Source organism: Vanessa tameamea, chromosome 3 (assembly GCF_037043105.1).
Source record: "Vanessa tameamea isolate UH-Manoa-2023 chromosome 3, ilVanTame1 primary haplotype, whole genome shotgun sequence".
Classification (NCBI taxonomy): Eukaryota; Metazoa; Arthropoda; class Insecta; order Lepidoptera; family Nymphalidae; genus Vanessa; species Vanessa tameamea.
Window position 1 is genome coordinate 5,462,233 of NC_087311.1, and position 13,477 is coordinate 5,475,709.

Genomic DNA, 13,477 nt, shown 5'->3' on the forward strand with positions numbered 1-13,477 from the left:
ACATCGATAATTTTTATTATAATTAATTGATGTGACATACAAGAAAGTCATAATATATATTATTCTTAATTTTTCTTAATATTGTGGAAAGATTTCCAAAAGCTTAGAGTAAAAAAATCTTGAGAGGCAGTATATTATTAAGTTTGTTATATACTTTGATGAATCTTAAAAAAAATGCAGTACGTGGTAGTCATCGTTTCATGCTCAAGGTTGTTAAAAATATTTAGTGGTATCGTTCCTTTAATATATATAATATACTTATAAGTAATCGCAGACTCTAGTGGAGCTGCATGCGTAATAAGTTTATTTTTATTGTATTAGTATTACTAAAATACTATAGAATAAAGCCAAGTTTGTGTTTTTTAATTAATGTGAAAAAATAGACATTGCCTTAAAAGTTTATTCATACATCTTTATGTATTTTATAAGTAGAATATTACCCATTCTAAATTTCTGTTTTAGAATAAACTCAAAATGTTAACTAACTAAAGTTACCAGTACTGTTGTTGTACTGTACTGTGTCACAATACCTACCGTAATGAATATTTTTTTAATATTTGGATACAATCGGTGTCATTTCGAGCGTGTCCGCCTTTTATAAGCGCTTGCATTGATTTAAATATCTTTAAATATGTCTTAAAGTACCTACTGGTTGAAATTGAAACATGTAAACGGGATTTTTATTTTCGGAAAATGCTTTTTTTATGTTATTTATTTTATGATAACGATAGATATAGTGCGCAAATATAATTTCTTGTATTTGTTATAGTATTTTTAATAAGGTTTCTCTTTTGTTTGGACAGCGCCCGGTCCCAAAACTTGCTCTCAAATTACGTTGATATAATAATCTACATATATATCAAAAATATACAACATAAACTTACCATGGAACATGATATCATCCTGATATTATAAACGAGCTTAATATAAAACCTTTTTTCGATCGGAATTGTAACTTTGTGAATTCGAAATAATTAAAAAATACAACTTATACATATATTTAGGAAAAAAACAATAATTTATTTTTAAAATAGTAGGACTCTGAGAATTTACTCCAACATTAACTCGACATATTACTTCATTTACACTATGATCAATATTATCAATATGAATGACTAAACATTTTCATTGGCGCCATTACCTTAGATATTTCAAAATGTATGTATTCAACAATACTACGATTATTTGAAATGTTTGTACCAGCCTACCAGAATTAATAAAGTTTGATTGGATTTTTAATCTTCGTATGCGTCCTGCAATTATGACTGAGTAAGTGTCATAGGATTACCTCGTAAATGTATTTTTGTGGTGCCGATTGGAAAGCTAGTAAAATATGTATATTAAAATATATATTTACGCCGACCATCGGTTACAACTTACAATTGACAATCACTTATAAATTGCACTAGTATCGTAATATATAATGAACTTATATGAAATTTGTAATTTTTTAAATTTAAATTCCATATTACTTTACAATTTTGAGAAAAATATACTTTTCTGTTTTTAGTAGAATGTATGTATTTTAGGTTGACTTGACATAAAACCATTGCTATATGAATTAAATCAACGATAGCCGACTGGTCGCATGTAGTAAACATCTCATAAACGTTTAGCAGATATTTGCACACGTGATCTTACAAATATTTAAGATCTGTCCACGCTGGGTTCGACGTCGTATTTTGATGTCGTAGCATCTAAGTAAATATCGTTTTAATACGATCATATTATTAATTTACCTGAACATTGACATCTTATAGCTTTAAAGAGTCAATCCTTGCTAAATGTTAATTGGACGTGGAACATACATATTACTAAATGATGTCGAATCTCGTTGTTGGCCGGATATTAACCGTCTACACGGATCTTGCTTTGGACTCGTACATATGTATCTCACGTGTTAAATATCAATACCTACTTATGTTTTCTCGTTAAATGTTAATCTAGTTGATCAAGGACAAATATATTAGTGTATGCAATTAACGATTAAGAAATACATAATATTCCAATACTCTCTTTATTTCAAGAAGACAAAATATTTGATTCAAATTTAATATAAGGGCATTCGTTCCTGAAACACTAAACAATTACAACTAATAACATATATTTAATTTACATAATTGTATATATTTGTTTAAAACTAATTTAGAAATGATTGTTGCAGCAACAAAAATTCGGTTGTGGTGATTACGAGCCACCAGCTAAATTACAATGTGGTGGTAATAACAGTACCGGAAGTGGAGCTGGCGAAGGACTGACTAAGTTTTCTGTTGAAATAGTCCAGCAGCTCGAATTTACCACCTCCGCAGCGGATTCGCAACCGCAACAGATCTCTACGAACGTGACAGTGAAAGCGCTCGCCAACGCGGTGAAAACATCCGGCTCGCCGCCGCCGCAGCAACCTCCGCGCGTACCGTCCCCCTTAGATTGCGAGCGGGAATGCAAAGCCGAATGCAAATCGGAGGTGGCCGACGACGAATTCGTCGGTCTCGACGAGTGTGCGGCGGCTCTGGAACGAGATGCTGCCTCAGCGTTCCCAGGTCTTGCCGATCTCATCGGCGAGGACGACGGAGATGACGCATTCGAATACCTCATCACTGAAATATCCGAGTATCCCGAGCTCATGAAAGACTTTGATCTTGATGGCGGGAAAGTTAATGGAGGAGGCGGAATGGGTAATCACGAACCGCCGGAAGGTGAACCTGCACCCCGACCCTATGGTGGAGGCGAAATGTCTCCTGCAGCGCAGACGCTGAAACATATGGCAGAGCAACATCAGCAGGCTGCAGGAGGTGACTGGGCGCGCTACCGTGGCTACGGAGGCTATCGGCCTCGACCTACACAGCCTCCCATGGAACATCTACACATGTCTCAACAGCAGCAGCTCCATCTCTCACAACCGCATCACAATTTGCAAGTAAGTGATAATAACTATTTACATCCCATTAATTTAAATAGCAACAGATCCCTTAGTTTGTCTAACAATTATCATATTAGGTCCTATATTGCTTTCGGTTTCTTCGTAACTATAAAATATAATGTGTACAATCTACGCCATATAATATAACATATAGTATCGTGTCAATATCGTTAGCAAACATTAAAAATAGACACGAAATATCAACGGGTGTTGCCCGTATAACTTGTAAATTTTAACTAATATTCAGAGAAGTTACATATCGCCTTTTGAGACCACGACGATAATTTTCCGGACTGTCATTAAATGTATGCAGTAAATTGCGTTTTGTAATTGGAAGTCTTCTTTATTGGGTAATTCGTGACATGAAAGGACATAAAAAACATGGAAGTCTGGTGTAGTATCGACCGGGTACAGAGTGCGCGCGCTGCCTAGTGCCGGCTACTCGGCTCCGAAGGGTTAGAAGCGAGCGCGACGCGACTATCCTTGCCGTCTTCCTCTAGCATAGCTACACCAACTACTTCTATAGATACCGACTGATATTATCGCTAAAGAAATCCGAGAAGGCATTTCATGGTTTCAGAGCGTAACTTGCTTGCCTTAGGTAACTAAATATAAAGTATGAACTTGGTGCAGTATGAGTTATAAATAAATAAATGAGTTACCTAATATCATATACATATTTTAATTGATGAAAAAGTTATAAATAAACGCTATGAATTTTAAACTTACGAAATAATCATAATTATATAACGCAAGATTCGCGTACAAACGAATATAATATATATGTAATATATAAATATATAATCAAAATGTAATTATTTTCAAACTCATGTTTATGCATGGAATTTTGAAATAACATTAACAATAAATAGTCTGAAATGATTAGCCACGACTAGTTTACTTGTAGTAAGTTATCTTTCGTCGGTTGTACATATGTGTTATATATATAAAATGGACAGCTCAACTATTTTAATTAATAGTACTTTAAATAATCAACAGATTTGTGAGTTTGCCAGCTGTTAACAATAAACTATCATACTAGAATTTAGGGTAGAGCTAGCCCATGTGATGCTCATAACAAAAGCTTGACGCAAAAGCAAATATATAGACTGAGTTTGTTGTATACTTATTTAAACTATACGGTTTGGATTGTATGAATATTATCAAGGACAAAAGGCAAATTATTTGATATATCATTTTTAAAAACGAATTAACATAATAAAAATTACGTACAAAACAATAAAATATTCAAATTTACATAGGATAATAGTTTAGTATACAGATTAAAAATAATCCACCACTAATAATAACAGTGTATCAATGATGTGCAAATATGGTAAAACAATAGTATGTTTGTACTAAGTTTGAACCGAATGACCTCAATCACATGTCCAAAATAGGATTCGCAAATCCCATATGTGCTAGAGCCATATGTTTGATTTTATAATTTAACTTTACACGTATAATGAACTTACGATTTTTGTGATATAGTTAAAAATATTGAGGCAGTGTTATGTGGAATACGACCAAAATGTTATGACGGAATAATAGTTTATAAAACTTAGTATCATTATCGTTCGACATGGAGTAGTTTTTTAAGTTGTTACCAAAATGTGTGTCGAAACACGGTCTGTAACGTAATATACAGTGTCTAAACATCGCAGGCGACATTAGAAGTGCTCTGATAAAAAAGTGTAGTCACTCGTCCGATTACTTCCTGCACTGACACCACGTGTCCCACCCACAGTTATCTTAACGCTCTTTTAATTAAAAATGTTCTACTCCAATACGTATGTTGTACCTCCTATGAAGTTAGTATCTCTTACAGTTAGGTAAATAAGTTCGTTTAATTGCATTCAGTTAATACAATATAACGTTTATCTTTTTAATTTAATGATAATTTCACAAAAATGTAGGAAGTTATTTGGTTGCATCGTCTTATTGTCAATAAAACAAAGCAGATATCAAAAATTGAATTCAAATGGAAAACAGATCGCCCTAAACCATGTTACAATCAACTCTCGATATTGTACCAAATTCTCCGTACCGACATGCCTCGCGGATTGGTTAGGACATTTACTGTACTGGTCGCTGCTGTGCTTACAGTTTCAGGTTCGATCCCTGCAAACTATACTAAAATTATAACGAAATAAAGAGTAAGGCGTCGACTAAAACTTATGTCGTTTATAAATGCCATCTCAGTAATATAATCAATAATTGTACGTATGTAGTTGTTCCATGCATTTTTGTATATATGGATGATAAAAGAGTTAGGGAGATAGTGTTCGTTGATGCCCATCCAGTAAAAGTAATTATTATTTTTAATAATATATGTAACTGATAATAACGGAAAACAGTATCTACTGAGTTTCTTGTCGGTTCTTCTCGGTAGAATCTACACCGGACCGGGTGGTAGCTTTAAATTTAATTTAATCATACATTACGATTATATACAGTATAGCCCACAATAACCTACTTGAAAAAATCATTTCTTGATTTTGATTTATCACCACTTGTTCCAGTTACATTAGGTACATAATTTTCAGAATATTAATTAGTAGAGTAAAGAGATGTTAGATTTATTCTTATATGTATTATCTTTATTTCTCTAAACGTTAAATATATCTGTGCAAAATCTGGGATTACGTAATGATAACAATGTTGGGTACGTTTATGTTTGTTACGTCGTTTGTTTTAAGGATTTCCTGGACTTTAATTTTAAGTAATGATGTTGAGTACCACAGTTGTGACATTGTTCATTATGTGACTCTCTTTTATAAATTCGAATTGAGTACGAAATAGCAACTTGTTACATAATATTACTTGCGACGAAGCCTCTGTATCAAATTCCTTATTGTGTAATACTTTGAATACAATTTCATAAAACAAATTTTAAGTTGTCAAGTGAGTTTGTTTCTTTCATTTACAAATTGCTGTACAATAGAAGAAATTTGTATTTTTATGGTTTGTATAAAAACTTTATAATTGTGAGGAAACATTGGATGTAATTAAAAATATATAACATTACAGTTTTACTTTCCTCATGGGAAATATATTTTTTTTACACTTGATTCCTCATTACGTAACAACAATAATATTCAGGTTATTTTAAATGATTACGTGCAATGGCAACATATGATTTACAGGTTTAATATTAGTATGAACTTTAAGTCTGATTCGAGTTGTGGGTGTCAGTGACGTCGGTTCGTGGGCGTACTCCACGAACCGCTACAGCGACGAGCCATGACGTCATGGGATCGCCATTTGAGAAGATTTTTTTCTAAATTAATTATTAAGGAAATTATGTTGTGTGTCGTTTCGTAGACACGTGAATTTTTGAAATAAAAAACGATTAAATTGTTTATTTCAGGCGATGAGTTAAATTTATAGCTTACAATTGACGATAATAATAATCGTTATATTTGAAAATGGAAGTTTGTTATTTATTTTGTCCTGAATAAAAAATGTACAACAAAATATTAATGATTAAATCAAGTCTTTTACCTAACCTCAGTTATATCTAAATGAATTGAATACGCATTTGATATTACGAAGCTACATAATGGATCCCAAATCGCACGAACGAATAACAGGGGTCTTATAGAGGTCACGTGACCACCTACTGCTAAAAGCTCAGTGGCTTGTGTCGTCAGAGAAAAAGTAAAAAGACTGACACGCCTTGGGCTAGCTAACCATGTGGACGATAAGACTTTTTATCACTAATTTCGATTGCATCGTAACGGGAAACTGGCTAAGTTGCAAGCTCCACATAAGCGCAGTTCCCATTGGCTAGTTTACTATTGTAGATGCACGTCGTGATAGAAATCCGCGGGCGCGCGCGGAAAGGCGATGCGCGACTAGATAAGAGGTTCCGTTAGCTTGTCTAGCTGTACAATACAGCTTAGCGGCTATTACGCATATTATATCGAGCCGGCGAGTCGCAGACTGAGGTAGCGGAGCGGGGCGCGGAACTGGTTTGTGCGCTGGGCGACGATGTGTGGTGTGTGGATGTATACCCATCGCCCGTGTCTTCAAACGGACAGCTGTCACCCGCGAAGACATTTCATGCCTCGCAACCTGTAACGCGAATCGAAATGATTTATTGGAGCTTCTTCTTAGATATAATGAGCTTAAATACTTATTAAATTATTTGTTTTGTTGATTAATAAAGTATTAAATACAGTTTACAAACGGTTAAGTTCCGTACAAAGTTTGGTTTCCTATTAGAAATCGCGGCAGTTATAATACAGTTCTACTCGTTATCTATTACAAAAAATGTTTATATGAATGTAAGTAACCAGAATGACCGCAGCGCAATATATTCCGAATACCTAAATACTTATTCGCAATAACAGGTTTCATCATAGAAACTGATACTGTATGTATTGATATAATTTACATTGTTTATATAAATACTAATGTCAAGTAGGTAATACTTTCAAATAATAAGTGTATTTATTGTAATGTTTGTTTATTTTTATTCAATATGCCTAAGTAAAATACAGCCTATAAATATGTCGGTAAACTAAATAAGGTCAAGTCGTAGTCTACTAAATGTTGTTATAAATATTTAGAATAAATCCTTATTTTCTGACAGGTGTCCGCAGCGCAACATATGCAAGTGAGCGGCGCGGGCGGCGGTCACGTGTCAGCGGCGGCGCAGCAGGGCATGTATGCCTCCTTCCAGCACCCAGGCACACCATCTCCACAGCATCATCAAGGTATACCTTTATTCTAATTGACGCGTTTTAGTCAAACGTGTTCAGAAGTAAACAGTCACGCCTTCAATCACCCATAAGTGAAATGTTATTTACGGTCAATTATTTAGGATATGGAATGTACGTCGTTTCCGGCCTTTTGGTGTAATGTTGAATTGTAGATAACCTTTTGGCTTGTATCATCCGGTTTAACAATAAAAAACACCTATTGCCATTTTTAGTTTGTTTTAAAGTTTTAAAAGTCAACGTCGTATTTTTTTTGCTCTACACGATCTATCGAATATTAACAAATGTTAGTAAACAAAAAATAAGTTTAAAGTTTATAAAAAGCACATTACTTAAACATCTTTCAACACGAGTCTCGAGTAACAACGTAACGTTGCGTGCTAAGTTTATTTTTCATAACACAGTACAATGCACTAAGGGTATGTGTATTTCTACTAGCTTGTCTTTAGTGTCTCGTGTGTTGGTGTTGTGTGCCAAAGTACACCTTATGTTGACGCGTTAAGCCTTTCGACATGTGTTAAAATGCAGTAGCCGTTCAGTTGATCTGTGAACGGGGGGAGGGTGTGCTCTGAGGTTGACGATCGGCGAGAATGCGCCGCGCGCACTTCGGGGATGACATAGATTGAAGTCTTTATTGCGTTCACTCCACAAGCTACTTTAGTTATACTTTTTTAAACCGCGCCGATATACATGTTGATTATATGGGCGTCTCGTCTTTGAGCAACATTACATGTAAAATATCTACGTCTCTACTCTCTATACAAAGATATCAGAGCTTTTAAATGATTCAACAATTATTTTATTCGTTTATCATATGGGTATTTAATGTATAATTCACAACGGCTCCTATTTATTTTGTGGTATGATAAATATTTGTGTATAGTTAAGAAAAATTCTAATAAGACAAAGATTATAAGCGTAAAAATATACTTCGTAAATAAATGCCGACAATGAACAATAAATGTTTCGTTTACTGTTATAATATTTAATTTAAAAAACAAAATGCTCCGAGCTAAGAATAATATGATATGAGGAAAATCAATTTGAATTTCATAAATATAAAATAATCCATTTAGCAGTAGACGTTATGTAACTGTGTACGTTTGTTATCACAACTTGCCCACTGACTATAATCGTATCTACATTATTCAGCACAGTCGTTATTACTATTTTTATTTACTCTCATAATATGACTTTATATATTTGTTTATACAGTCATATTAAATATATGAGTACAGTATTTATTTAAAAATATTTAAAATTATTGGCTTCTAAAGGGAAGTAAAACCAATACTGACGATAGAATGATACGAAAACAATGTTGCCCTAAAAATATTTTAAAAAATCCGTATGTAAATAAATACGACGAAAGCTTATATAAGTCAATAGAAGTATTTAATTAGATAATTGTTAATTGAGTGAATCACTAATTACGTGCACATATTATGATTATTAAAATACGACTACTTTACCTTTTACAATTATTTATATAATACATTTCAAGGTAAAAAAAAAACAGAATTTGTACTAATAATTAAATTTTATTGATATGAAACAATCATATACTTTTTTTTTAAATTAATTTAACGAAAACTTCATAAATAGAGATGCTTGCATTTTTGCTTTATACGTATGCTACGATACAGAAATTGATACATGTACTCGTGTGACTCAACATTTCTTATCGAAGTTTATTTATATACAATAAAGAATTGTGATAAATATGAATGAATGTAAAAAATGGTCACGTTATAATAAAAACGCTGAGCGAAATTATGAGGTACAAATGATTGGTTCTGTTCAAAATATGGTATAATATTTTAAATTATAACAAATTAAATGGTCGATCATCCATTGTATTATGGGCGTTAGTTTATTAATGATTTATATCCGACGTGATTGAAAAAATAGTACATCCCTAACTTTTCCTTAAAATTTGTTAGACTACCTACAGCTGCTCAATTTATACATACAGATAAAATAAATAAGTAGAGTAATAAATCTGTATGTGTTACGTCCAGAATAACTGTTAATTATTTGACGAAGATTAAGAATATATATATATTTTTTTATTATTTCAACAGGTAACGGATGCGACTCGTACTCGGTGTCTCAGTCGCAGAGCATTAACTTTTCTCCATCGATGCGACCGCGGCCGACCGGACCTCCGCAGCAGAACCAAGGACCTGGACAGGGACCAACGCTGGGTAAAGGAACTCATGACTAACATCATGATTATACTTGTAGATATCGTAGTTTGAGTTAGCTTAAATCTAGATGTTTAATATTTTGTTTCCGTTTTATATCACTAGCTTTTTCGGAATTATTAAAAAACAAAAAATTGTTCTGACTAAAAAATACGTTTTAATACTTTAAATGTTGTTAAAGAGAAAAAAAATTATAAATAGTGTATAATTATTTCAGGATATCTTTTAATATCATTATTTTCCATATTCTGAAATAATTATTTGTAGTATTTGTAGTGTATTTTTTTTAACAAGGACAGTACGTAGTCAAGTATGCACTGCTATTTCGTATTTCCTTGCACATTATATTTATCGTTTCCCGCAATGTTAATAGTTATTATTGAATGTCATTTTATTTTCGTTTTAAATATACAGCGACCTAATTAATAAAAATGGACAGCGAAGCTATTTCAATTGAATGAATAAAATAACAAGTTAGAAAGTTAATAACAAAGTTTTTTCAACGGACTGAATGTTTACGTAATCCAAATGATTATTACAATAGATTTAGCTTATCTATTACGTGGAATATACGATTACTACACGATCTCGTTTCTTATTGTATCGATAGGAATTATGTGAAAAAGATTTTCACATAATAATTATATGGGCGAGGTCGACATGTCGAATGCATTATAGACGGCGGCGGTATCCAGTACCCAGACGGTACGAGTAGATGAGGTTATGTTTAATAATGCAGACCGAACGCATTCAGCGGACTTTGCCGTCAATTCGTACATATTAATCGTTTTTACTTTTTCTTTTTTTTATTACATTTGTAATTTCGAGCTCAATTTAAATGGTTATTTTATTTAATATAAATTAATTTTAATTAATATTTACTTTATATAATAATTCTTAGTAAATTGTTTGATTATTATTATCGGTTTTGGCTTGTTGTCAGAATATATAAATACAATAAAAAAACCGATGTTAACAATTTTTCAAATCAATTTATTAGTAACGTGCATTTGAAATTTATAATTATATGTATATTAATTACAACTTCGTTCCACGTCTTATATATACGTTTTGTTAAAAAATAATACTTTCTCCTACTGTTTGGGCATTGCGTACCGATTCATTCAATAATATTTTATGACAAAAGTAGATATTAAAAAGTCTCATAATCAGCCTGTAAATTTCCTACTGCTGGGCCAAAGCCTCCTCTCCCGTTGAGGAGAAGGTATGGAAAATGTATAAAAAGTCTCGTATTTTCGTAAAGCATTGCATACATATGGAACTAGTTGTCGTTCGGGGCTACGCTCGCATTTTCAGTTGGTGTTAGGTATAAAAAAGGACCCTATGTCATAGGGTTTAATCTGGCTTCATACCAAATCATCAATTATCAAATTCAGTTTAGTGGTTTGGTTCAGACAAGAGTTACTTTCGTACATAAAATATTAGCATAGATATACTAATACAGAAATGATCAAATTCGATAGAGATCGCAATTACGATGCGCCCTTATAATTACTTTAATAAAATTGTCCTTTCCTTTTAAAATCTTAATGTGAAACAGGGATAGCAGCGGCTGGGATATCGCGCGAGCAGCAAGCCAAACTGCTGCAACAACAGCAGCAGCAGATGTTGCGCGCACAGCAGCAGCAGATGCGCCCCCCGCCGCCGGAGTACAAGGCGCGCTTCGCAGGCGCGCCCGCCGGCCCGCGCCGCCCCGCCGCGCCCGCGCCGCGCGCCTTCGCGCCGCACGCCCGCCAGTACGCGCCCGACTGGCGGCACGTGCTCATACAGCAGCAGACCGCCAGGCAGCAGTTCCCGCACCATCACCAAGGTATAATGCCGAAATTAACCTTTTAGAAATATTACAAATGAAAATAAACTTTATTCAAATAGGTTCAAAACCTATTTCAATCAAAACAAGCATTCTCGAGGCGTTGTTTAATAAGTATATCGTGTCAGTTAAACGTTAATTTCCACCAGAATGGAATGTGAATTATTCAACGAGGTGAAAAGGAGAAACTTTGTAGCTATTCTTTTATTATATATGTCATTATGTACGGGCGGCATCAAATCATTAGCTAAATACATTACCTTCTGAAATAAGATCTCATAAATATTATTTACATGATGATAATTACAGAAGTTATAAAATCTGTAAATATAAACCTTAAAAATCTCTCAGGCATAATTACCAGTGCTAACGTTGTTGTAGTAAGCAAAAGATATACCGCCTCCGCGCTTATTAAGAGAATACACGCTTACGGTCGCGTCGTGACGCGGGTCGCGACGCGCTTCTTTTGCTTGCTCGTTTGAAATGTAGCATTTCAAAGTTTAGGCCAGAGTGAGGCTCGCTCTTGTAATGATCACGGAAACAATAACAGCCCGTAGTCTATCAGTGTGTACACTCCCGTGCCTCGGAAAGCACGTAAAACCATTGGTCTTGCGTCTTAATTTCCGGTCGTGTCGGATTTTCCGTCTCAATATGAAAATAGAGATTACATCTATGTTGCGTATGCTCTAGTGCATTATAGTGTGGCCTGTGCGGTTGACTAGTTTTACTTGAAATGGTTTCCATGACTGAAACGTGTTTACTGCTGATTTGGAATAATTTAAAATATGGCTTCAAAAAGTTGACTTAAGGTTCATATGATCGTAATGATTTTAAAGTAATCCTATATACTATAATCATGTAGTACGATCATATTCACACACATCGTTGAAAGTTTTTCTTTATTATCTATTCGTGTTATAAACATTCGCCAATGTATATTTTACTGACAACGGCGAATCATTAAGACTGCCTTCAATATAAACAATACTTATTTGATATTACTGGTGAATTATAAAAGTAATGCCTTTTTATAATTTTACATAATTTATTCAAATTGATAATTATTTTACAGGATTCAATATGGGTGGTATGGGGGGTATGGGCAATGTGGGCGGAGTGAGCAGTATGGCACAGCAACAGCAGTTACAAATGCAGCAGGCGCGTCTGCAGCAACAGCAGCAACTAATGCAGCATCAACAGCAAAGGTATCTTTATAATTATTATATTATAAATATTAATGCAATGGTTATCGAGCTCCACCAAATAAAAATAAAAAACATGGTAAATATCCCGTTTTAGATACTGTTATTAATGCAATGGTTATAAATGACTACAAATAGTTCATGAACTGCAAATAAACATTATGTTTGTTATTTTTATGTTTTCATTCTTGCAGTAAAGATAAACTGTTATTTTAATATTTTTTAAATCTCAAGCATACAAAGCAATTGAAAAAAATAATAATAAACACAAATAAAACAAATACATTTCGGTATCTACAATCATAGTGATGTAATGATTAATTGACTAGTTGTATTTCCCCCCTTTAACCTCCAGCGCTCACCTTGTTGACGCCGTTAGTTGTTTATTCATTGCGTTTGTTTACTTCCAGGGCATCAAATCAGCAACAGTCTTCAATGTCACATCTAATTATGCAACAAAATCAAATGATGAGCGTGCAAGGACAGGTAAACATTCTATTGAAAACATCTATAGATTTTGTGATGTATTTATTACAACAAATACATGTGACATTCTTTGTATTTGAAAAAATAAAAATTCCTAATATTTTTAT

The 13,477-nt window shown here is 33.6% G+C and overlaps 1 protein-coding gene across 4 annotated transcripts in view; it reads left to right on the plus strand.

The window, feature by feature from the left end:
* The window catches only part of LOC113397357 (neurogenic protein mastermind-like), a 28,792-nt gene that overhangs the window by 13,529 nt on the left and 1,786 nt on the right, over nt 1-13,477 (plus strand). For 2 of the 4 annotated variants that reach the window (XM_064219554.1, XM_064219574.1), the window contains exons 3-8: nt 2,165-2,917; nt 7,518-7,641; nt 9,729-9,851; nt 11,413-11,682; nt 12,755-12,887; nt 13,295-13,370. In XM_064219554.1, the coding sequence (XP_064075624.1) occupies nt 2,165-2,917; nt 7,518-7,641; nt 9,729-9,851; nt 11,413-11,682; nt 12,755-12,887; nt 13,295-13,370 (1,479 nt within the window). The remainder of the gene's footprint in view (nt 1-2,164; nt 2,918-7,517; nt 7,642-9,728; nt 9,852-11,412; nt 11,683-12,754; nt 12,888-13,294; nt 13,371-13,477) is intronic. The other 2 variants (XM_064219565.1, XM_064219570.1) reach the window with 2 other exon arrangements.